This window comes from Tetrao urogallus, assembly GCF_951394365.1.
Source record: "Tetrao urogallus genome assembly, chromosome: 15".
In the NCBI taxonomy this organism is placed as follows: domain Eukaryota; kingdom Metazoa; phylum Chordata; class Aves; order Galliformes; family Phasianidae; genus Tetrao; species Tetrao urogallus.
Genome location: NC_136828.1, coordinates 14,154,029 through 14,177,483, shown reverse-complemented (window position 1 = coordinate 14,177,483; position 23,455 = coordinate 14,154,029). Strand labels below are relative to the sequence as shown.

Genomic DNA, 23,455 nt, shown 5'->3' with positions numbered 1-23,455 from the left:
AGAGAAAAATCATTTCCTGTCACTACTGTGACAAAAGCCATCTTTGCAGATTTCGAGTAAGTACAGAGTTTTCATAGGGGCTGATGTTGTGTGTTTAATATCTACACAAAGGTTGAACCTCACCACACATAATATCTGGCCACAGGAGGTACTTGGTATGGTAGGGAGCTTTAGAAAAACATTTGGCAGCTTCACGATCACATTCACATGCCATTTTTTGACACTTGTCTTCTAGTGATTCTGAAAGAAAACAAAGTAGGTTTGATTCTAGTTTGAAGTAGTAATAATAAAAATACCCAATGAAAGTACAATTACTGCCTCCCACGTTCGCCATATAGTGTTCATTACCTTTCATAGAACAGCGGTAATGTTTCGTTTTGCTCTTGTAGTTGAAATGCAATAGGAACTGCACTAAGCTTTAGTAATGCACAGCTTTCGTGTATTAGGAATTCTTCCATCTTTAGACTGAGCTCCATGCAAGGACAGCTCAGCAATAGAGGATACATAAGCATGGTTTGCTTCAGCAAAACATCTGTAGTGCCTTTCAAAAGGAACTCTGATAAAGAGTTCCTCTTTGGGAAGCGGTGGGTACCCCTCCTGCATGTCCGTCTGGGCAGAAATCGGGAAAAACGTTTCCATTTCACGTGCACTTTGATCTGTTACAGGATGTAGCATTAAAAATTGCACATGTGAAATAAAGGATGGAAGAATGCTCCATTTTCAGCTTAAATCCCACCTCCCCTTGCTTACTGCCACTTCCTCTTTATTAGGGAATTCAGTAAGAAATTAAAGGATCGGAGCAATGGAGGAAATTAGCGAGTAGAGGGTCTGTGTGGTGTAGGGTGTGGTGTAACGTGGGCTCCCTCATACACGTCAGCTGTCTGTAGCTGGAGTGAAAAGGTGGCCAGCGTCATTTCTGTGCTGTGTGTTTGGTCCGGATTTTTAGTGCTACTGAAAGAGTACTGGAAACTTGCAGATTGGAATTCTGGTTGTGTGTCAGCAAGTGGGAATTTAGAAGAGGAAATTGGATTCAGTTGGAGAGCCGTACTTTCTGGAAACAACAGCCTGCTCTGGCAAAGAAGTCAGAAATGGAGGGAAGGCAGAGTAAGGATTTTGTGGTTAGTTAATGAATGTCTTTCTGTGAAGTCCCTGAGACGATTGGTACAAGTCAAACTAAACTCACAACCAGAGCTGTCCACTCACCACACACAGCAGTGTTGTCCTCGCATTCCCAGTGGTAACTTTCTATCTTGGGGTGACAGCCTGCTTGCTCTGCCTTACCGTAGCAGCAGTCGTGGTTAAAGCAGCACCTGGGAATAACAGAAACGGGCTTGCCTTAATGCATGCTGTGGTAATTTACAGCCACATATCTGGATGGTTTTGAGTGGCACGTTTCTATAGGTGATAGGAATGAAATGATCCATGCAGACAGTTGCCTACTCAGGAATCAAAACAAGGTAATTGGTTAGTAGGTATGATGAAGAACATTTTGCCTGTATTATGATTGAAGTGTCTGCTACGTGTTGAACTCATTGAACTTCCCCTGTGTTTTCATCCATGAGAATCTGAAATGTTTTCAGTTTGCAATAAAGTACCTACTTCAGAAGGTAAGCCCTTTCTGCAGCATCTCTCTAGGTGATGATTAGACACCAGCACAGTTTGCCAGATAATAACTGCCTTATTTTTCTTCCAATTATTGATGTTATTGTAACAGTTGCTAACAGCGGACCTGTTAGGCCACAGCATATCACCCCAGATGTCTTACTGCAAACCAGCTGCTCTTTTTGACTCAGTGGAAGAACAGGATGTATCAGTGAGCTCTTTGTGTTCAGTCACTCCATTTCCGCCTAAAAGCATCGTATTACTGTAGGCACGTGATGTTTAGGTGGTGTTCAGCTTGCCTGAGGAACTTGTCTGCAATAGAGCTCACAGCACTTTTTCCCACTTGCAATTACTACTTTTTTTTTTCCCCATGCTTATTAAATGATTACCAATCTTCATTTAAACATCCTGCAGTGCTGAACAGTTGACCATCACAATGCCTGTGAAGTAGCTCAGTGCATCCGTTCTAGGTAGGAATAAGTCTTCCAAAAAAAAACAATCAAAAATCTACACTCGGAGCGTTGGTAGCAGGACTAACAGGAATGACCCAGCAACAGGGCTGCTTTTGCCACAGCTTTGTGCCAGTCTTCATGTGGTTACAAAAAATGGTAGTCTACAAAAATATGGCTTAATTTTTTACAATAGCTTTTAAGCCTTTGAAGAATAGAACATATGTTTCTGGATTTTTAGATGTTGTCTTGTAAAAGCAATACAGAAAGCAGTTGTCTCCATGTGCACATTTATAAGTGATAGGGATACATTTAAGAGGCAGTAACTATTATGTGAATAATTTACTTGTTAGCAGATCGAATTGTGAATGTAAGTAGTGCACAGGACAGCTTATAACTTTAAGAAATACTTGGTGAGAGCGTTTGATGCTACGCGTTAATTAGCACTGTTCCTGATCAAATGCAGAAGCAGAGTAAACATGCTCACTTCTACCTTGTTCTTACTGTCATGTGGCTGTTAAAACCCAGCCACAAATAATGAGCCGTGCTCTGAGAGGAGCCTTCTTGTTACCATGGGACTTTACAGAAGTGAAAATCAGACCTACAAGGCAAGACTGGCAAACTGCAGATGCTCCATCCTTATCTTCAGATATGTAAGTGACCAAGAACTGGGCCTTCTTTTCCTATGTGTTCCAGCCATCAAAGTAGCAGCCTCAAGAATAATAGCATTTTATACCCAAAGGCCTAAAATACGTTGGCAAAGGCTCTAGAGGTGTAAGGTCTGACCACGAAAGCTTCAGATACTGGCTTTCTGTATGTTCTGCTCTAATGGTAAACATCAGGTGTTTTCCTTCTGATTTACAGTAGTACCTGTCTGCTAAGTGGGAACTTGAGCTGCAGTGTGTGGTGGGGAGGTGCATCACTGTAATGGTAAGCTTGAAAATGTGAACCCTTATGTAACTGTTGTCACCAGGAAATCATCTTCCTGTCAGCTAATGTTCAATTATAAATTAAATTAATGCCAGTCAGTGCAATGAGACCTAGTGCTAAATATGAGGACTGTTTTTCATGCTCATTTTTGTAAGAACTTGTTATTATTTTTACTCAAATGTTATTTTTATCAGGTTGAATTTCACACAGTTTTGTGTCTTATTTTGAATACTAACAGAGTGGGCTGAGCAGAACTAAAATAAAAAGATTTTTTCAATGACTTTTTTTTTTTTTTTTTTTAATAGACTGAATGTTTGTGCTTTTAAACCTTCCAAGAAGTCTTTAGTTCTTCAGCTCTTGGCCAAGCAGTAACAGCTAGGAAACCATGTTGTACTGTGAGGCCAGTGTTGGCAAGGTAAGAATTTCAGCTGAAGACTCGCATAGATCTACACCAATGCCATTTTAATGCTTCACGGTTTCTTAGCACTCTGAATTGTGTTTAAACTCAGTTCCACATTGATGTTAACTGGGCCTAACTGACAATTCAGACTTCTTGCTTTGGTATTTGCAAGCATTCAGCACTTTGCTACCCAGATAAGAAGTTATGCTTACCAGTCCACTCTGTCCTTGGGCCATCCCCTTCCTCCCAGGCCGCAGTAGCACCCATAGCGTAGGTAGGCAAAAGGAGACCGCCCTGTAGTGCATCTGATGGCTCCAGCCAATTCAAGAATTCCTCTTCGGTTCCTAACATGGGCTTCCCCCAAAGTGCCTCCATAAACTGTGGAAGAAAAACTTTACTTTGTATTGGATGAAATACTCAGACACAGCATTTTCGTTTTTTTCTTCTAGCTATGATAATGAATATCAGGACTTCAGAGACTGTTCTGGAATCTCTGTGGTGCTGTTGTGGATACCTGGTCATGTCTGCTTCCTTTGCAGCTCTGAAGTAACAGGTTTCAGCTCTGGGTAGTAGAAGAGTACCTTTGAGGCATAACCAAACTGTTATCTCTACAACAGCACTGCAAGAGTTACTTTCACACGCAGTGCATTCCTGGCTGAAAAAAACTTACAGAGCAATTGCAGTGCTACAAATGGAGCAGCTTGCACTCCTGAGTGTTTGGGGAAATTTGGCTGGAGTTGTGTGGTGGCCAAAGGAACTGCGACAGCAGTTGATGGCAAAGCTGGGGCTGCTTGAGTGATGGTTGTAACTCTGAGGAAACCCCTGAGGGAAGTGAAGAATTTACGGAGTGTAGCAGTTCCTGGGCAGTGGGGAAAGAAGATGCAGGAGGGGTAGAAAACAGGAAGACAAAGGCAAGACTTTGTAAATTCTATTCCTGGTTGCATCAGGGAATTGTTTGCCAACTTTGGAGAAATCCCAACCCCTTATTTAAAGCCAGGTATGGTGGAAGCAGTGAACTGTGTTCTCCCTGGGGAGCTCAAGTGTAATTCCCGGAAGTGTGCCATGTAAGCTAAAGAAAAGGAAACAAACTTGTTCTTGCAGTTTGTTTATATTAGAGCTCCTAGTCATCCAGGCGCAAACCAAGACTGCGCAGTACCAGATGCTGTGAATGTGACTGCAGGAAAGGTCTGTTGCAAGAGCGCTGTGACCTGAGTGTGACGGAAGCAATGAAGGAGACTCCTGGAACCTGCAGAACTACAGAAGCAGCAAGGGTATCAGCATGATAAGGGTTGCATGAGTGTATAAGCAGCCTAAAACCATTTCCAGAATATTTTATCAGAACTTCTGTGGGATAAAATCCAAAAATTGAAAAGTGGAGTGACATACTTGTGCAATTCCACACAGTTTATGATTAAGATGCATTTTTAAGTTGTTCTGTGACATCTGTTGTTACAGCGGTTGCTCATTTCTTGTCGGGATGGGAATATCCCCGAGGGTTCCACTGTGCATTCCTGAAAAAGCAGCCATGCTTTTACTAGGCCATTTGGGGGTAACTCCTGTTTTTAAGTGTGGAATGGATCTTCATTGTCTGTGAGTTTTCTTTTTTGTCGTGCGAATCGTGTGTGGCTGCATTGGAGACAATACTGTGGCTGAGGAAAAAGGGAGGGAACCAGACTGGGTTTAATTTGTTGGCTTAATGATGTGTACGAGAAATTACAAATGCATTGCTGTGATATCCAGACGTCACAGGAAATAAGTACAAGCAAGTGTACAAAGATACTCTACAGCGAGACAGTTTGAGTCTAGACAGTTAGAGCTTTCAAAAAGCTAGCAATATTTAATTCCTGTGATCATCACGTATCTGGAATTGTGACTGCCTTTGCTAAAATTTCAGCTGATGAGAGAAAGCTTTAGAGAAGGGTTTTTGGAGGGGAGGGTGAAAGCCAGACCAGCCCCAAAGCCCTGACGAGGTCTGTCCACGTAAATGGGTGCCAGGCAGCCGCTTTACAAGTGGAGGTCAAAGGGAAAACAAATCCATACCAATCCCAGCATGGCTCTAGGCACTGCTTCTGTCCCCACTGCTGTTTGACAAACTCTGTAGTTGTCTTTGTGATTTTAATAACTAAGTCAGGAGATTAGAGGCTATGCATGGCTTTCTGAAGAGTGAAATTAAGTAAGAAGTGAAGACAGCCTGAGAGAAAGTAGAGAGAGAACAGGCTGAGAGAAAGTAGCACCAGGTAATCCGTTATGGTTGTGTTGCGCTTGATTTCAAATCTGTAATTTTGTTGCCCACGTTGGAGTCCTGCCATTGGAGTTTAAACTTCTGGATTGCTGCCTATGCAGGCTCTTGAGAGCTTGGATTGTGCTGTACATTGTGTCATGATTATCATGTCTTTGCAAGATATTTTCTGCCACGCCTTCCTATATAATTTTTCCTGGCTTTCTGGCTGCCTACCTTGCAATAATATTTAAAACAAACAAACAAACAGCAGTCCCTTAAATTTCTGTTTGCATGTAGGGGGAAGAAGGCACTTAAGAAGCATGAGTTTTCTGTGTTGTGCCGTACTTCCTATACCATTTTCCCTTTGCAAGGGTCGCAAAGTTTTTCGATACTGTATTTTTATTGAGATACAGAGCTTTAGGTGAACTGTGATACACAGCTGCATTAATCATTGGCATCCTGTATAGTCCATGTGGATTTTATAAGAAATTCTAAGCCATGCTATCAAAGGCGGAGGCCACAGAAGCATTTTTGATGTCAAGTATATTTAGGATTACCTATAGTGATGTTTCCTTGTAAGGTCATAGTGTTCCAGTAGTTCGGAGCTTGAGAACTAGGAGTGAGCAGTTTTTCTGATGCATCTCCCAGGTCCTGCCAGGAGTGGATGCCCTCAAACTGTATGCGTTACCACTTTTTTCTTTTTCTGGCTTAGATTTGTCCACTGGTTTCACAAGCCCTCAGGAACGGCCTTTCTCACCTCATCTCTTTGCCCAGACTACTGCCATACACAACTACAGCTTATAGAAATAGCAAACTTCTTTGGACAGATACGTTTGCCTGATAGTGCAGCACAAGCATTGAGAAAGAGGTAAATTACCTTTCCCTCCCTGCTCCCTGCCTACGGAACGGGTGAGTGCGAAGCCTGACTCAGAGCCACCAGGCTGAAGGCAGGCCCTCTCTGTAATGATCACTCCAGGCTGCCACAAGCAGTGAAACAGTCTTTCATCGCTTCCCTTGATGTTCTTGCTGAGGTTTGGACCAAGCAAGGATGAAGGCTTGGAGGAGGAACAAAGTGCAGAAGGAATAACAGGGCCACGCTGAGGTCAGGAAGTGGAATTGGGGCAGTGAGTCCAGTGGGACCTTCTGCTGGCCCCATCATGTGAGCGCCTTCCCTCGGTCTTTAATCCTGTGATTGCCCTTCCTTCCTCCCCCCAGCCCCTGCTCAGCTTGTACAGAAGACCTGCTTCAGGAATGAGTGGGACGTGTGAAGAAGTGCAGGAAGACAAAGGAGAATCTCTTACTTTAGGCAGCTGAGTGCTCTTCTGGAAAAGTGGCTTTTATCCTAGTGGTGCAGCAGGAGTCTGTTGAGCCACACGCTCTGCCTGCGCTCCGTGCCTGCGCCCGGTGCCCCTGGGCTGGGGGCCGAGCGGGCGCAGTGAGAGCCGGGCTGTGCCGCGCTGTGCCGCGCTGTGTCGTGTGGCAGTGCTAAATAGTGTGGGGTTCTTTCACGACACCGCAGGAACCTAAAATTAATGGATGCTTTTCTGTGCACTAACTGCTTAGAAAGGAGGGTATAGCTCCACAGGAGCATGGAAGAAATACGTTCAGTCAGGTTCTGCATTGATGAGTACCTCAGAAAATCTATGAGGAAATGAACTGTAGACTATTACAACTGCTCTCTATTACGGGACACCTATTTAATAAGCAGGAGCCAAAAAATTAAATATTTGCCAAGTGCGTTGTCTGTGAGGGTAAGGCAGGAGGTGGGGGTCCTGTAATTACGGACCCACCCGTACCTTATTCACTGCGCCCGCCTCGCTCTGCGGGAGCCGCCGCGCCGTGCTGCCGCGAGCAGCGCCTACGATGTGTCCCGGCACGGCGCCTCGGCGGGCGAGCAGCCGGCTGCCCTACGTGCGGGCTGCAGTCTGGTTGGAGATCCTGAACTTGAAACATGAAGTTTAAGAGTAAAGGGAGGACGAGTCAAAGGATCTCCAGCGCGGCAGCTCCGTGCCGCCCGGCAGCGGACAGGCGGCTCTCCTGGCCGCAGCGGGCCGGCCGCTTCTCGGGAGGGAAGATGCGCCTCGCCGCGTCTCTCCGAGGGCTGCCCGCTCCGCCCCAACCCCCGCCTCAGCTCCCGGGAAGCGGCACTCACCGGCGGCGAGCAGCAGCAGCAGCACCAACGGCAGCGGGGCCGGGCGGCGGGGCTCCATGTGCGGCGCGGCGGGCGGGGACGCGGCTCCGGGCAGCGCTGCAGCGCTCTGGCAGCGGCGTGTAGGTGTGAGCCGGCTATAAAGGGCTGCTGCTCCTGCCCCGGTCGGGTCCCCGCAGCCGGGGCCGCGGACCGCGCTCTGTCCGTCCCGCCAGAAGGGAGGGGCTGCGGCTGCGGCCCGGGAGCTCCGCCGGCGGTAAAGCTCCCGATCGCTCCGCTCCGGAGCTACGGCGCCGGGGCGGTTGATCAGCGCTGGCGGAGCGGGGCTGCGGGGAGAGGAGCGTGAAGGCTCCCGGCTACGCAGCCTTATCCTGGAGGGATGCTCTGCCGTGGGGCGTTTTTGTTTAGTTTTTTTTTCCCCAGTCATGTCATCTTTTGGTCTTTTTTTCCTTTTTCCCCTTCTAACTCTGCAGTTATATTGAAACAGCAGGATGCCACCTACTTCTCTTCACTGTTGTGCTGTGATTTCTTTCATCACGCCTTTGATAACTGTGTGGAAACTGCTGCGTTCCATGCCGATGCTCCCCACAGTCCCAGCCCTCGCTATGCTGGGCCTTCGTTTTGGTGTTGGCTTTCTCTCCTGCGGCACTGGCACCCGTTGGGATAGGAACACCACTGGGGATAAACTCAAAGTTAGAAAGAAAGATAGTGGTTTCTTTCTTTCAGTGGGATAAACGAGAACTCGTTCTCAGTCATCTTACAATTGGAAAGCAGCCTGAAGGTTGTTTATTTGTTTGGTTTTGTAGTGAACAGTATTTTCACCAAAGAAATAGAATATTTTTGCATGTGCATACTGAAGAATTATTCTTTTGCCTTAAAATAATCTCACTTCTGTTTTAGATATCGTTCCTCTTCCATCAGAAGTAGAAATCATACGTGGTCTGATTCCAGAGGACAGGAAGCATGCACAGACTGATCAGGTTTGGTTTTGTTGCACTGCCGCCGGTCCGCGCTCTGGATGTTTGTGTTGGCACAGAGGGGGCCGGTGGGGAGGCACCGATGTCGGTGTGCCTTCGCGCAGCTGCACGCAGAACGCCAGCACGTCTATGGCAGCCCAGGCAAAGCTGCGCACCGTGCCTGAAGCAGACGCGGTCGCGGTGCGAACCTTGCAGAGCAGAAGGAAGCGCGGTGCCCGGCTGAGAGCTGTGCTGCACGGAGGGATGGCGGGTGGTGGCCCGGGGTGCTGCGCTGTGCTTTGCTGGCAGCTGCCTGCGCGGCCGCTCCTGATGGACGGGACGCGGTGGCCGCGTGCTGCCGTGCGTCCAAACCTGCGGTGCTGCCGGCGCCGTGCAGCGCAGCTCCTGCTCTGCTTCCCGTGGGCTCGTGTGTCAGAGAGAGAACGGCCTGTGGCAAACATCGCTGTTGTCGGTGACCTGGAAAAGGTGTTGCTGATGTCACAACAGAAAATCCGTAAGTTTGGGATAGAACTGATTTATTTTTGAGATTTTGTCGCTACCGCCATCAAGTGGGTCAAAGCAATTTCCTCATTACTCATGGAGTCACACCGCTAATTGCTGTTGCACTATTTTTGTATTGTCACTTGTACATTATTTGTTTACTGACTCTTCCGGTCAGTAAGTCACACCTATTACAGTGTTCTAATAGCTCTCAACAGCAGTTTAGTGAAACTTCCAGTTGAACAGTGTCCCATCCAGCATGCCATCGGATATGACAGTGAGAACAGTGTCCAAGGGAGCAACGTGGATTGTCTGGTATGTTTGCCCTTCAGGAGACGGGGTGCCATGTGCTGCTGCTGGGTTAGTGCAGCTGACGAGGATTTTTCATCTAAGCTGGCTAATTCTTCTCTAAGTATCACGTGTGCGTTACCCAGCCGCCATGAAAAGCAAACAAACCAACAAACCATTAACGTTGAGGGGAGGTGGCACGTGCAGAAATTGTACATAAACAGTTTGAATGGAAACAGAGCCATCCTGTTGGTATTCTGCGGCCAAGGGAAATGCTCTACTACAACAGGAGAGAGGTCGACAGCGTGCTATCAGGGATTCCACAGCTGCTCTTTCTGTAGAGAGCACAGAAGCTGATTTCTGCAGAATCTTTGAGGCTATTGGTGGTGATTGTGTCTGTGAGTGCCTTTTCCACTCCTCTGTCATTATATATGCTACCCCACGTGTCATCTTTGAGTTAGAAAAACATTGTTCTCTGGGGGAAGGGCAGTAATCTCAGAATCACTGCTAAGAATCACGTGAGACTGACATGCTCAGACTGCAGCTGCTGTCAGAAGGCAGATGAAGACGCAGTGTGATGCTGTATGAAGAAATGAAGTAAGGGATGCAAGTCAGGAGTGCTGTTTCATGTGAATTGTGATCAAAGTTTGGAGGAGAACTTTGCATGAAACCGGGGCAAAAAAATCTCATGAAAGGAAACATTTTATTCAAGGAATTGGGTTGCAAGTTAATTGCCATGCTGTACAGCTAAGAAAAAACGCTACAAGCATTTGAAGCTTATGTATGAGACTTCACATTCCCTCTAAATTTTTAAATGATATTTAAGTACTGCAAGTGTTATATCCACGCTTTCTGGTGTTCCTTCTTTCTGAAGCACCTGGTGACTGGTGTAAGCTCTATGTCACAGGTGATGCCTACTTTCTTACTCATGAATTCTTACTTTATGTGAACTGGAGCTGTGTGAGGGTGGGAGAAGCATTTGCTTTTCAAATATCCTTAACCAAGGCTGTGTGCACTCAGTGGCAGTTTTAAGTTGTTTTGAACTCTGAGGAATAGATGAATGTAATTGAGACTTATCATTGTAGGGAACATTTGCAGCGTAAAAATATGGGCAAACTTGTTAAGTTGGCTCAACAAGTTTACTTTCTTTCAGTGTCTGTGATTCAGTTTCTTTACATATAGAATGAGAGCTTTAGTCTGCACATGCAGCGAGACGACCGAGTAAAGTAACCCAAGTGCTAAAATGTGGAGGGCAGTGTCAGCACAGCCTGGAATAGGGATCACTGCGAGTGCCAGTGATCAGCTTCCAGCCAGCAGGCGAAGGCGGCGATTTTGAGAGCGGCGCGCAGGTGTGTCTGCGCTGACTGAGCGGTTGCAAAGCTGCATTTTTCAGGCAACAGAATTCGTTCCGTTAGCACTTCTTATTTAGTAAAAGCAGCTGTTTTAACTGAGAAATCAGAAAGCACTGACCTTGCCCAAGGTTGGTGTGTACGTACCTGTGTGTCCTTACGGACGTACTCATCGCTTAGCTATGATGACCATCTCTGGTGCTGATGATGATTGTAGTATCAGGGCGTGTAGGTATATAAGATAAGTCCTACAAAATCAGGATTCTACTATGTTAAGCATGTTATGATTACTCCGTGTGACATATTTCCTATCTGCTGGATTACTGAACTGAGCAAACTGAACTAAGAACGAACAGTGGAAGAAATTATTTTCCCCATTGTTAGAGATGGAAATGGAAGCGGGGTGATTTGCTTATGGTCTCACGTGAGAGGTACAGAGCTGGGGAAGACACTTTGATGTCCAGTGCCCCAGCTTAACTCCCAAGTTAGGTTCTAGAACACCAGTTCCTGGAAGAAATCTGGTAAAGAAAAAATGTTCCTCACTGTGAAGGTATCAGAATAATTAAATCTGAAGAGTTCCTTCCCAGCAGCAAGTCAACGCACTGTGTATGATTGCCGTATGTGGCAAATGGTTCTGAGTTGGGTTTTCTTAAACACTGGCAGGGACGCAGGTTTGGCCTGCACCCCTTTCTGTGTATGTTCCTTCAGGTACCCGATGTCCCAGTAGTGCACAATCAACCTTTTTACCACCATCTTCACTGAACAAAGTCTTATTCCAGAATTTGTTTGGGAATGTGCAGCCTCTGTTCCCACTTCTTAGAAGTTTGGCTGACTTCTCTTTCACCTACCCCTCCTCTGTTCTTTTTCACACCAATGCTTCCTGTTTACCAATGTTTTCTTCAGCTCGTGTTGTTGGGGATGTTGTTCCATAAGCTGTAAGAGTTATAAGGCATAATTTGGACAGAGACTCACGTGAAGGATCAGAAAATATTCCATTGAACCAGATTGATGCTTCTTGGTACCATCTCATAAATCCACTTCTGGCATAGAGAACACAATCCAGTTTCAATTTAAGATTGCACCAGTCTATCCTGGTATCGTATAACCTGGAATGTCTTTGGAAGCTTCTGAGTACAGGAGAGAATTTTGGGAACCATGTCTATAGTGCTGTCCTTGACACCCTTTGCAGTGAGTCGTGCCCGTTCCATAGCAATGCTGTGCCAGTGCAGAGCTGCACATAACAGTTGTGTGCTAGAAAGGCTGTTATTACATAAATGTTCTTGAAACTGGCTTACAGTTACAGTGTGTGCAGAGGAGCTAAATGACTCCTACAGCATTCTTTTCTACATCAGGCTTTTTTTTTTGTTTGGTTTGGTTCTGTTCCAGATTCTGCTCTCTCCTCAACTGTGATGGCTACCAGCACAAAGTCCATCCTGTGCCTTCCATCACCCAGGCAAAGAACAAACTGTAAGTGTGTTCTTGGAGCACCATTCACATATTTACGCAAAACTGTCCTTTTTTACGATATGGAAATATCATCTGTCTTTGAGCAAAGCCACGAATTAGCAGATTGTGGTGAAGGAATCTATAAATATTTTCTGACTTTCTTAGCTCTCGAGTTTTGACACCCATCTGTCTGTTCCAGAGGATTTACTACATGCTGTAAATCAAGTTCTGTGTTACAGCATTTGCTGTAACAGAAGAGACCCAGGCCTGCTTCCCGTGGATCCTAGGGCTGCTTTTGACTTTTATACCTCAGTAGGAAGAGTTAAAGCAATGCAACTCTTCCATTAATTTTTATAAAACAGAAGTTGAAAGCTCTAGCATAACACTGTAAGGATGGTTGACTTGCTTTCTTTTATAGAGGTTACATCAACTTGGGTTCCTGCATTGGCTGCTGTAATGACCAGGATGCTGGGATCAAGTGAACTCTCACCAAGTTTGTGGGCGATAGCAAATTGGGGGGAGTGGCTGATACACTGGAGGGCAGGGCTGCTGCAGATGGCCCTGGTCAGACTGGAAAAATGAGCTGTCAGGACCTCGTGAAGTTCAGACAGAGCCCTGTACAGGGGCTGACACAACCCTGTGTGGCAGGACAGGCTGGGAGCTGTCTAGGGAGCAGCTTGGTAGATTAGCCAGGGGTCACAGTGGACGAGTCAGCTGTGTGGCCTTGCAAGCAAATGTGTCCAGCTGCATACTGGGCTGAGTACAGCCGGTAGGGTTGGAAGAAAATCATTTTTCCCACCTACTTGTCACCCGTGAGACTTACATCTGGAATACTGTCCATAGTTTTGGACACATAGAAGACACATGCTTGTCTACTAAAATGAGACCAGTGAAGGCCACCGGAGGGCTCAGGGAGAGAGAAGCTGATGGAGGTGGGTTTGGTTAGCTTTAAAGATGATGACGGCGAGAGGGTTGTAGAGAAGGTGAAGCTTGGAACAGTGGGCAAATGGTAATAAGCTGCAACATGGAAAATCTAATAAATAAAACCTATATGTCTACTTACATCTAATAAATACATCTATGGAGGTACATATGTGTACATCTCAGCTGAAGCAACCTGCTCTAATGGGACCTGCCTTGAGCAGAAAGCTGTACTACAGACATGCAGAAGCTCCTTGCTACTTACAGACATGTTTCTATGAATTCATGATGTGAAACCAGACAGCTTCAAACTAGCAGTTCCACCTTACCAAGCAAAGAGACTCTTACACCACTTTTAGATTTGCCAGAAGTTTTTCCATGAAATGGTGAAATGATGAAGCAGGAAAGGCAGCATGTCTGTTCTGTTGCAATAAGAAATGCACTGAAAATTAGTTTTGCATGTATCAAGAACTATGCTATGTAAATACAAAAGAGAAATAGTGTTATTTATTATATTATTATATATTATATTTAGTATATTATTTATATTAATTATATTACTATATAATAAAAATTATATATTATCAGTTATTTATACTGATTTCAAAGAGACCTGGCACTCTCTTTGCCTGCTTTTATTGTTTGCGTTGCTTTCCCATCACCAGAAGCAGTGTCCTCTTCATAAAGAGCTGCTTTTCTACCTTTACAATTCACTGTTCTGAAATTCAGTTCCTGTGCATTTGTCCTTGTTGCCCTTATTCAAATATTCTTCCAGTTCTGTTGTATTCTTACTGAGATGGGGGAAAGCTGCAGAACCGTACACAGCAAAGATGAAGGTGGCCTTTAGACTGGAAGAGACTGTGTGGAGTATATTCCTTCGGGAGGGACGAGATAAAATGCACCTACTGTCAATCTGTGCACCCTCAGAAGAAAGGTAAGCACAAAGAAGCCCTTGTTTGTTCCAGCCTATAGAATCATAAGCTCTTCCTTAGTTGTGGGAAAGAAATGTTCTTAAACCTAACCTTCTAATTTTCTACTCCTGTTTGGAGTTCTTTAATGCTATATGAATGTTTTATTGCTGCACAAGTTATTTCCTCTCTCAGAAAGAAGAAGAGCTAAACCTTTATTAGTTTATGGTCCATGTGCTCCATAGGAAGGATTTGTGAGGAACAGATAATCACTGCTTGTTTCCAAGTCTTATTCAGAAGGGAGGATCAAGGGGAGACGTGCACAAAATATAATTATGTGGCAATTCTAATTCATGTTATTCTGTACAATATCATACTGAGCTGTTTTGTTTGTTTGTTTGTTTGTTTTTCTCTTTCTGACAGCCACCAAGGAAAATAACTGTATTAAGCAGACTTAAAAGGCAAAGCAAAGTTGTTAATTATCTGTAATGATTTCATCTCTGATCCCGAGGAAAGGAGCGCACCTTCCTCTGACCAGAAATAGTTTAAGCATTAAATGACCACTTTTGTTCATATAAAGAAAAAAATATTGTTAATCATAGCACATATATTACAGTTTTCTATCACTGGCATAATGAGCTGATTACCTCACAACTGGGAGAACTGGAATTAGGTGGGTGCCTTAATGATCAGCCTTTCTGCAGGCTGAAGGAAGAGGAGGAGCTGCAGGAGCCCAAATTTTGTGTTAAAGACTGGACTTAGGGGCTGATGTGAGAACACCAAGAAGCATGATCGCTCAGGAAAGGGTCACCATCAGAAAGGTGTGTAGGTTTAAAAACAAGCAGTTCAAATATTGAGATGCAGGACAGCTGAAGCTCCATACAAAATTGCAGCAAGGTGGGGAGAACAAACGTCCACTGCCACACTTGCAGTGCATTACAGTGGGTGAGGGCAGCTTATTCTGCTGATATTTATAATGCTGCATTGTAAGAGACTTTAACAAAGCTGACATGTCTGAAATATATACATATAGAGCAATGTCAGATGGCAGATGTTTCCTTTTAAAATAGCTTCTAACAATGATTTAGCATAATTATACATGCTCTGCATTGAGGTTTGGAAGAATGTTAACTCTCCTGTCAATTTAAAACCTCCTTTTGTATGCAGTCAGTGGGTGGGGTGCCACATTTTAGAGTACCGTTTTCCAGTTTAAAATAAAACCAACAAAACTAAATAACAAGCCACCACAAACATGACAAAGAAAAACCAGCCACCTAAAGCTTGTTTTGTTTGGGTCTTGGGGGCGTACAAGCTTAAACCTGAGATTTTGTGGAATTATGAGTGGTTAGAAATATAAAAGAGGCTTGATAGCACACAGGAAAAGAACAGAAAATTAACATAAACACAGTTAACACAAAGGTATGAGAGAGAAGAGAATGGAATGGCAACGCTACCTAAAAGCACTGCCTCAAGACTTCAGCTTTGCTGCATCTCCCCGCTGAGCGCACGCTGCCACAGGCACTGCTGCTGTTGGGAAAGATTCTGCTCCTCCATCAGGGCCATTGTTTGCAACTGTTGATGTGGATTCTCTTCCTTACCACAAAATGAGAGCTTTGTGAAATTGAGTAGGTTGTGTCAGGTAATTTTATGGGACTCTTAGCACCTCTGAAACTGCATATACTTAGGTGTAATTTGTGTATACCCACGTGCTTATGCTATGGGCTTGCAGCAGAAGCTATTAAGTTGAGCAGTGCTAGCACCATGACTTACACTTGCTTCCCAAAAATCTTGAGCTATGGACCCTTTCAGATGAGTGAAAAAATGAGGCAATGCTATTTTCCCAGGTAGGAATGAAGGGTGAATGCTACAAGTACATTTTATCTGGAGAGTGTGTGTGAATATGGCTGGGGAAGGCAGGGAGACTTACTGCCCTGCTCCCTCAAAAAGCTGTGTTATGAACCCTTTATTTCAATAACAATGTTAAGGACAAAGGAAAAACGTACCATGGCTTTGCTGCCTAGCAATATGAGAACAGAAATAAGCCCAAACAAGCTAGCCAAATGCGCCAGCAAAGTACATTGTCTTTTGTCATTTTCTGTCCAAAAGTACTTCCCCTGAAAGAATCCAGTGCAGGCTGACCACTCCTTATTTAAAGTTTTATTTCAATTCAGCTGTTCAGAGCACGACTTATTTGCCAAAGCAGCCTTCGCTTCACTGTGTTTTAGGTAACAGATTATTAAAACAATTTTGCTTGTCATTATGTTCTCTAACATGAAGTGGAGTGAAATAAATGAACAAGTAAATGCTATTTTTCAGGACTTGGAATGCGTCATTGATGAATCTGAAGTCCTTATACATATTTTTTTACTCAGCTCGAAAACACTTTGCCATTTGTACCAGTGCAAACCTGAGTCTTGGATGACTTCTTTGATTTTTTGGAATAATCATGACTGCTAAGATCAGCTGATGAATAACTGCTTATAGTGTTTGCAGGAACTGAGATCCTTGTCTATAGCTCCACATTGCGATGGCTGCATCTGTATGTGAAGGGCCTGAGCTTCCTTTGCAGCACAAGAAAAAAAAGTCAGAGATAAATAAGATCCAAACTAATGACTGAGGACTAGCTGTGATTAAGTAAGGCAATGCAGTGTAGCATTTAGCCATTTAGACCTAAGCCTGTCAAGCAGACTGTTCCGATGTGTTAATAGCTTTCAGGATATGAGAGAGACACTTTAGAGTATTTGAAGATACTTAACCTACTTAGCTCACCTAGGAAAAGGATAATCTCGTTGGCAGCCTTAATGAGGTTTTACCCAACTGTTGCTTCTACTCTGTGCTGAAAATGTGCAAAGAATTAGACTCTCTTTTTTAGTAACAGAAATGTAGCCAGCGAGAGTCTAGCTTGTGACTGGGAGCTTTTACCTCCCCCATCTTCTTTACGGGCAAATTTAAACCGCATATACAAGCTGTGATAGAAAAGAGATCAATCAGTCTTATCAGTTACATTATAGTTCTCTAGCATTAAGCATCTGTTGTTGTAAATCCCTACGTATAAAGCCAAGGAAACAGGCAGGACAATACAGGCAGTGAATGGAACAAAGGCCTCTAGCTGGGATGCACCTGGAGCATGTGTTACCCCTTCAGCGAGGCCCTTCTGGGGAGCTGCACTAACAGCAGCTGCAGGGATGTTCTGTGAGTGCTGAAGGAAGCAATCTGGCATCGTTCAATTAATCAGCAGAGCAAAAAAGAAAACGATAAAGTTCAGACCTGATGTAAACAGCTGAAGCTCAAGATAATGGGTTTGCTCCTTACGTCAGGGATGTAAACGTCGGATTAGCAAGCAGGTCAGAAAATGGGTGTAATTCTCCTCAGCTCAGTCTCCAGTGTGCCTTTGTAATGTATGAACGAGTAAGGCAATGCTAAGAGAAAGCAGGAAACAACAAAATAACCAACCAAATGAGGTGGGCCGAGACTGGTACGTTCAAGCTTTTTTAGCCACAATAAATAATAAGAACATCGTATGAAATGTTCAGATGTTTTTTCTTTTAGGAAAAGTGCAACAGATAATTATAATAATGTTAACAAGGAAAATTTAAAGCTGCTCAGAAATAAGAGATTGACAAATTAATACCTTCAAGATGTGCTTTCCACGTACCCTTGAAATATCTTGATCTCTATATAAGTCTATTTCATTTTTCAATTGGTGAATATTTCCTTGAGCAGTTAAAACATATATTCATGTCTGCCCCAAATTGACTGTTTTTACAGATGTTTAAACAAATCTTTTTTGAAATTTCCTGTTTTAATTATCGAGGAAGAGAGATTGCTTCCCAAAATACACATGGGGTTGGAATAACCCTATATTTGCAAATGACTGCTCATGGAAAGAGACAATGTCATTATACCTAAATATGACAGAATCCTGGGTCTGGGAAGGAAGCAAGGACTATTTTCAAAACAGCAAAGCCAAAACATCTGCAGGGAATGCATTCCAGGAGTTATCTTCATGCATCAGTAAGTTGCTTAGGTCAGAAGCTCCTGGGAGCTGTAATCCCAATGTCAGAAGGTGTTTGATAAGGGCTTTGGATGCTGCGGATAAAGCAACGCTCTGAAACAAGCACGCTTCCACCTGTCCAGCACTACCACTGGCAGCGACGTAATTCTCGTGCTCAGGGGGTTCTGAGCTGAGCTACTTTTTAACATTTGAATTACAAAAATGAGCCTGCTATTGCTTTGTTTCCTCTTCTAAGCCACTCTGTGGAATTTAAGATAAGTCCCTTTGCCTGTTTTGTTTTATCAGCTTAGCAGGAAAAAAAATAGAAGTCTGACCCTACTTTTGAAAGCGAGCTGCACCAATGCCTTCGTTCCTATTTGCTGTAAGTCCCAATTCTTTATTAGTTCATGACTCTATTTAATCTAAAAAAGGGACTCTGTGATTATTTTGTTAATTAAGCACTCAGTCACAAATCGCAGGTTATTATATTATTCACAAGCCATAGCTTACATTAACAGCAAGGACTGCATCTACCTGTAAGTAAAGCAGCGAAGGGGAGATTCTTCTGGTTTTGTAACTACTGCTCAAAAGTCTACAGTGTTGTCAGGCTGCAGCCTGAGTCCTTTGTCTGAAAAGTGACACAAGGGCTTGGAGGACGCTGCCAGCCACTGCCACAGCAGTAAGGGTACATTCCACCAACTGCATCTCAGAGCGCAGTCAGGGTGTTTTTGGAGTGCAGGATTCAGCTCTCTGGCTTAAAGATTTCATGGAATACCTAAGTAATGGTTAGCAACTCCAGTATCCACAGAAATGTCAGCCAGGAAAAAGGAAAATAAATAAAATCACAATTAGTCAGATTCAGCTACCTGAAGCTAATTACATAGACATGATAGAATTACAAAAAGCATCAGGCTGGAAAACATAAATATTACTTAATAACAGTGACGATCGTACTGGGTTTTGATCTTGCTTACAGAGAATGATTCAGGATTACCTGGTTAGGAGGGGAAGAATGCCCATGCTGAGCTTTTGCTTTTGTTCTCAGATTAGCTTCACTCAACAAACCTACTGCTCTAACTGCTGCATTGGAACAGCAACCGCTGAGTTTCTTCAGCAGATCTTTCTCCCGTTCCACAGGTGTTCTGACAAGTTCAGTGCCATCCCAGGCTACCACAAGTAACTAACCTGAGTAAGGCAATGTTTAGATTGATCTTTACAAGGTGCCTAGTGAAGTGTTACATGGTTTCTGTTGTTTCCATCACGGCCCCAGATACTGCCATTTCTGCAGCACAAGCTGCTAACTCTCCTTCTCTCTTGCACATTCTTTTTGGATGTCTGTTCCAGTGGAGCGGTGACAATTTCAGGACACTGTTCCAAGTGCATGTCTTTGTTGTCAACTGTTTGCATGACTGTGAGGTGAACCAGATCAGGGAGTTCTTCCATTGAAACGCAGCCACTGTTTTGCCTGTGTGTCAATTTGTTTCACCACACACCCAGAGAATTTGTGCACCCACAAGAAAGGGGCAACAGAGGTGTAGGAACGTGAGAAGTGCTTATGATGGAGAAGCTGCACTGTCACTTTTATTGCTAAATTCTAACCATGGCCTAAAAAAGTCCCATTTCTGAAACAAAAAAAAAGTTGGTTTTGCTGTTGCCAAAGTTAGTTTGAATTTAACATAAAAATAACAAATAGTGGGACATGGGTAACAACAACCTGCTGTTCAGGTTCTATCTTTCAAGACTTTATAGGAACTTTTATCAGAGAAAATTCTCCTAAGTAAATGGTGCCTACAATTAGAATGTAGAATGTATGACAACACAGACGCAAACTAAAGATGACAACACTTCCCTGGGATTTTTAAATAAACACTTCAGAAACAACAGCAAAAAAAAAAGTGTAATGATTTATGATTTCCCCACAGCCCGCCCCGTAATCCCTTACTTGGTCTGCTTTTCAACTTGAAGGACCATCCTGTTTCTTCATTTTCAGCTAGGTCCTTGGGCAGCTTTGTGAAAGCAACCAAAATACATGTTTCTGACTCACAATTCTACTGCAGTGCTTAAGCTGATCAAAGAACACCGAGTTGCTCCAAAGCACAGAAAAGCTCTGTAGCTTCTCATTACAGCTTGTATGTGAAACTCTTCTGTTCCCGTCAAATCTTATTTGTGTTGTTTGTTCAAAATCATCAGTACAAATAGTGATGAAATCTCTTAAACCAGGCTTGGAGAAGCCAGAATTTTAACTCTCCAAGGCAGCAACAAGATGTTCTAGCTGACTGTACTGATGTTCTAGCCAGGTACTGGTGGCTCTTCCTATTGATACCAAAATGCTTTGTTTCCAAGTTCCCTGAAAAGGGCATTTTAATCTCTCTCACAAGCCACAGTAATCAAGTTCCATTTCTCATCTCAGTATAATTCCACAGCAATTGAATCTGTCAGAAATAATCAGCTTATGTAGGCTGCCATAAATATTATAAATGAAACGTGATCAGTTTCTGTAACAGGAGCAATGATCACCTGTTGGCTCGTGACAGTAGTTGAGGTGTGACTACTAGTCTGCTCTCAGAGCAGTTAGCTACTGAGTCATGTAAATAATTCAAGCAAATGAAGGAAGATAATTGCATTACCGCTTCCAACCTCATTTATATAAAAGCTAAACGTATTATTTCCACAAAGAATGTATTTTTGTCGGACATTTACAGTGCGTTGCTACATTCATTCCCAAGCACGCTGGCAGCAGCACTCACAGGTCCAGCTGTGGCTCGGCTGCTTTACGGGACGGCCCGTGAACAAATCGAGCGGTTCGTTCGGCAATGTCTTTCTAGCACACCGGCTTCGTTCCCTGCGGCTCTGACAGCCCGGCTATTCTCACGTCCCTCTGGCTTTAACTTCACGCCGTGCCACTCGGGGCGCCCGGCGCTGCGGCTCGCAGCGAGCTGTGGTGGCGGTGAGCGCCGGGATCCGGGCAGCAGCGCGGGGCTGAGAGCCAGGAAACGCCGAGCACGGCCGTGCCGCTCGGGACGAGACGCCGCAGCGCCCGCTGTGCTACAGCGCCCAGCGCGCCAACAGCTCGGCGCGGGACGGGCGGACCTCACCGCGCAGCGCCGCAAACGCTCCGCCCGCTTCTCCTCCCGCCTTCCTGCAGTCCCGGCGGCGAAATCACCGCCCTGGCTTCGCGTCCGCGCTCGCGGGCCTCTCCCGAAGCTCTACTCCACAGACGCGTACCGAACCGACGGCTCGCTGTCCGGCCGTCGCCTCTCCCGCTCTGGCCGTGGATGCCGGCAGCGCAGCGCGGCCTCCCGCCCGCTCACGTTATGCAGGAAAGGTTTCTTAAGAACGTTCTGTCGGGCTCCGGCACGAACGGGAAGAACACGCAACGAGTCCTGGACTTCGCGCCCGTCCCGGACGAGCAACGTACACGCCGCTGGGCCATCCCGGTGCCCAAAAAGAGAGAAAACCGGTGACCGAGCACGGCGCCTCGCCGGGCACCTCCCCGACCCGCGCCCCACGACGCAGCTCCGCCCGCCGCCCGCTCAGCTCATGGCGCATGCGCGGTAGCCCCGCGCGGAGATGAGCACGCGCAGAACAGACCGCGGCTCGCTGTCCCTCACGCAATGACGTTTCCGTCGCGCCGCAGCGGATTGATGACGTCACTCGGTGCGATGGCTGCCGCGGGTCGTCTTCTTACGTCAGGCTTCTTCCGGGAGAACTGAGGGGAGGCTTAAAAGCCCCTGCGTTGCCCCGCCCAGGGCTCCTATTGCGGGCAGCGGCAGCTGCCATGTCCCGCCCGCGGCGCGGGAGTGGCCGCGCAGCCCGGAACACGCAGAGGCTCAGGCGCCGCGCCGACAGCCGGGAGCAGAAGGCGGTGGGAGGCCGCAAAGCGTTCAACCAATCAGTACCAAAAGCTTTCCCCACCGCCACCAATCAAAAGTGCAGGTTTCCAAAACGAGAATGCTGAGCCAATGAAAAAGCTCGCGGTGCCGGCGCTCCGGCCAATCGCATCCCGCTGTCCTCTGGGCCGTGTTTGCGGCCTCCCATCAGCAGGGGGCGCGCGCGGCAGCGGCACCGGGGGCGGAGCGGAGCGGAGGAGGCGCCGCCGTCGTGGTCGTCGTCGTCGCTGTCGTCGCCGCCGCGCGCCAGGCCGCCCGGCTCCGCCTTCCGCGGCGCTGCGCTCCCGCGGGCCCGAGCAGCAGGTAGGGCCGCGCGGCGGGACGGGCCGCTTGCGGTCAGCGGGGGGGTGGCTCGGGTGCGGGGCCTCTCCTCATCCTCCTCTTCTTCCTCCTCCTCCTCCTCTCGCGGCCCATTACGGCGCGGCTGGAGCGCTCCCGCCCCTCTCCGCGCCGCGGGCGCCGTCGTCAGCCGCTCCCGGGCCCCGGTGGGCGCCGCGCCCCGCCGCGTCCCCGGTCCCGCCCCTCCCGGCGGAGCGGCCCGGCCCTCCCCTCCCCTCCCCTGCCGCGTTGGGCGGCGCCGGTCGGTTCCGCTGTTGGAGATGGCGGAGCCGCCGCTCGGCGCGAACAAAGACGGCTGCGGGAGCCCCCGGCCCGGCGGGAGGCGCTGCGGGCGGGCGCCGTTCGCGTCGGCGCTGCCGACTCGGCCCGGCTGTGCGCGTTTTCCCTCCCGCGGACGGGCTTTGACAACTTCGCGGCGCCGAGTGAAGTTTTAAGGCGCCGGGGCGCAGGCACGGTTCGTTTCTGGCCGAGCGGACCGAAGGCTCGCCGCCGTTCCTTTCCGTGCGCTCCGTCCCGGGGCGGCTCCGCTCGGGCCGTTCGCGCGGCTCTCCGCCCGCCAGAGAGGCACAGGGCGTTTCCGTGTGCTCCGTGCCGTACGGAGGGTCGGTTTAGGATTCCTGTGACCCAGCGAGTGAACTCGGTGATGCGTGGCGGGAGGGTGCGCGTCCAGCTCTTGGAAAGCCGCGTCCGTACGGACGCATCCGTGGTGCTCGGTGAACGCGGAGCGCTGCTGGTGGATGTGCGGCGCTGGGGGCCGGGCTACAGTGGGCGTCTGTGATCGCTGCGGCCAGTACGGAGCCGTGTCGGGGCCTTTGGTCAGCTGAAGGTCGCGAACTCCCTGCGCTAGCAGCTCTTGTCCCCAAATAACGTTGCGTGTTTTTCCTCTGTTCTCTCTGCGCCTCCCAGTGAGCTCTCTGCACTGCACAGGTCAGGCTCGGCCCTGCCCCGCTCCTTACCCTGCAGACCTCAGCTCTCGGCAGGGGCACCCGTGGGTGAGCTGCAGGTGGGTGCTCCACGAGGGCACCTCTGCTCTGACAGCAGCAGAACCGTGCTGGTCTTCACGATGTGTGTTCACGTGCTTTGCTGCCACTGTTGAACCGCTCAAGAGTCTT

General features: G+C 46.7%; 1 protein-coding gene across 1 annotated transcript; it reads right to left on the bottom strand.

The window, feature by feature from the left end:
- Nucleotides 1–94: 94 nt before the first annotated feature.
- On the bottom strand, nt 95–7,812 carry PLA2G10 (phospholipase A2 group X; the record flags this gene model as incomplete). The annotated part of the gene is made up of 4 exons (XM_079542683.1): nt 95–240; nt 1,204–1,310; nt 3,594–3,759; nt 7,755–7,812. 4 exons carry the CDS (start codon nt 7,810–7,812, stop codon nt 95–97), a joined length of 477 nt encoding a protein of 158 aa, XP_079398809.1.
- Nucleotides 7,813–23,455: the final 15,643 nt, after the last annotated feature.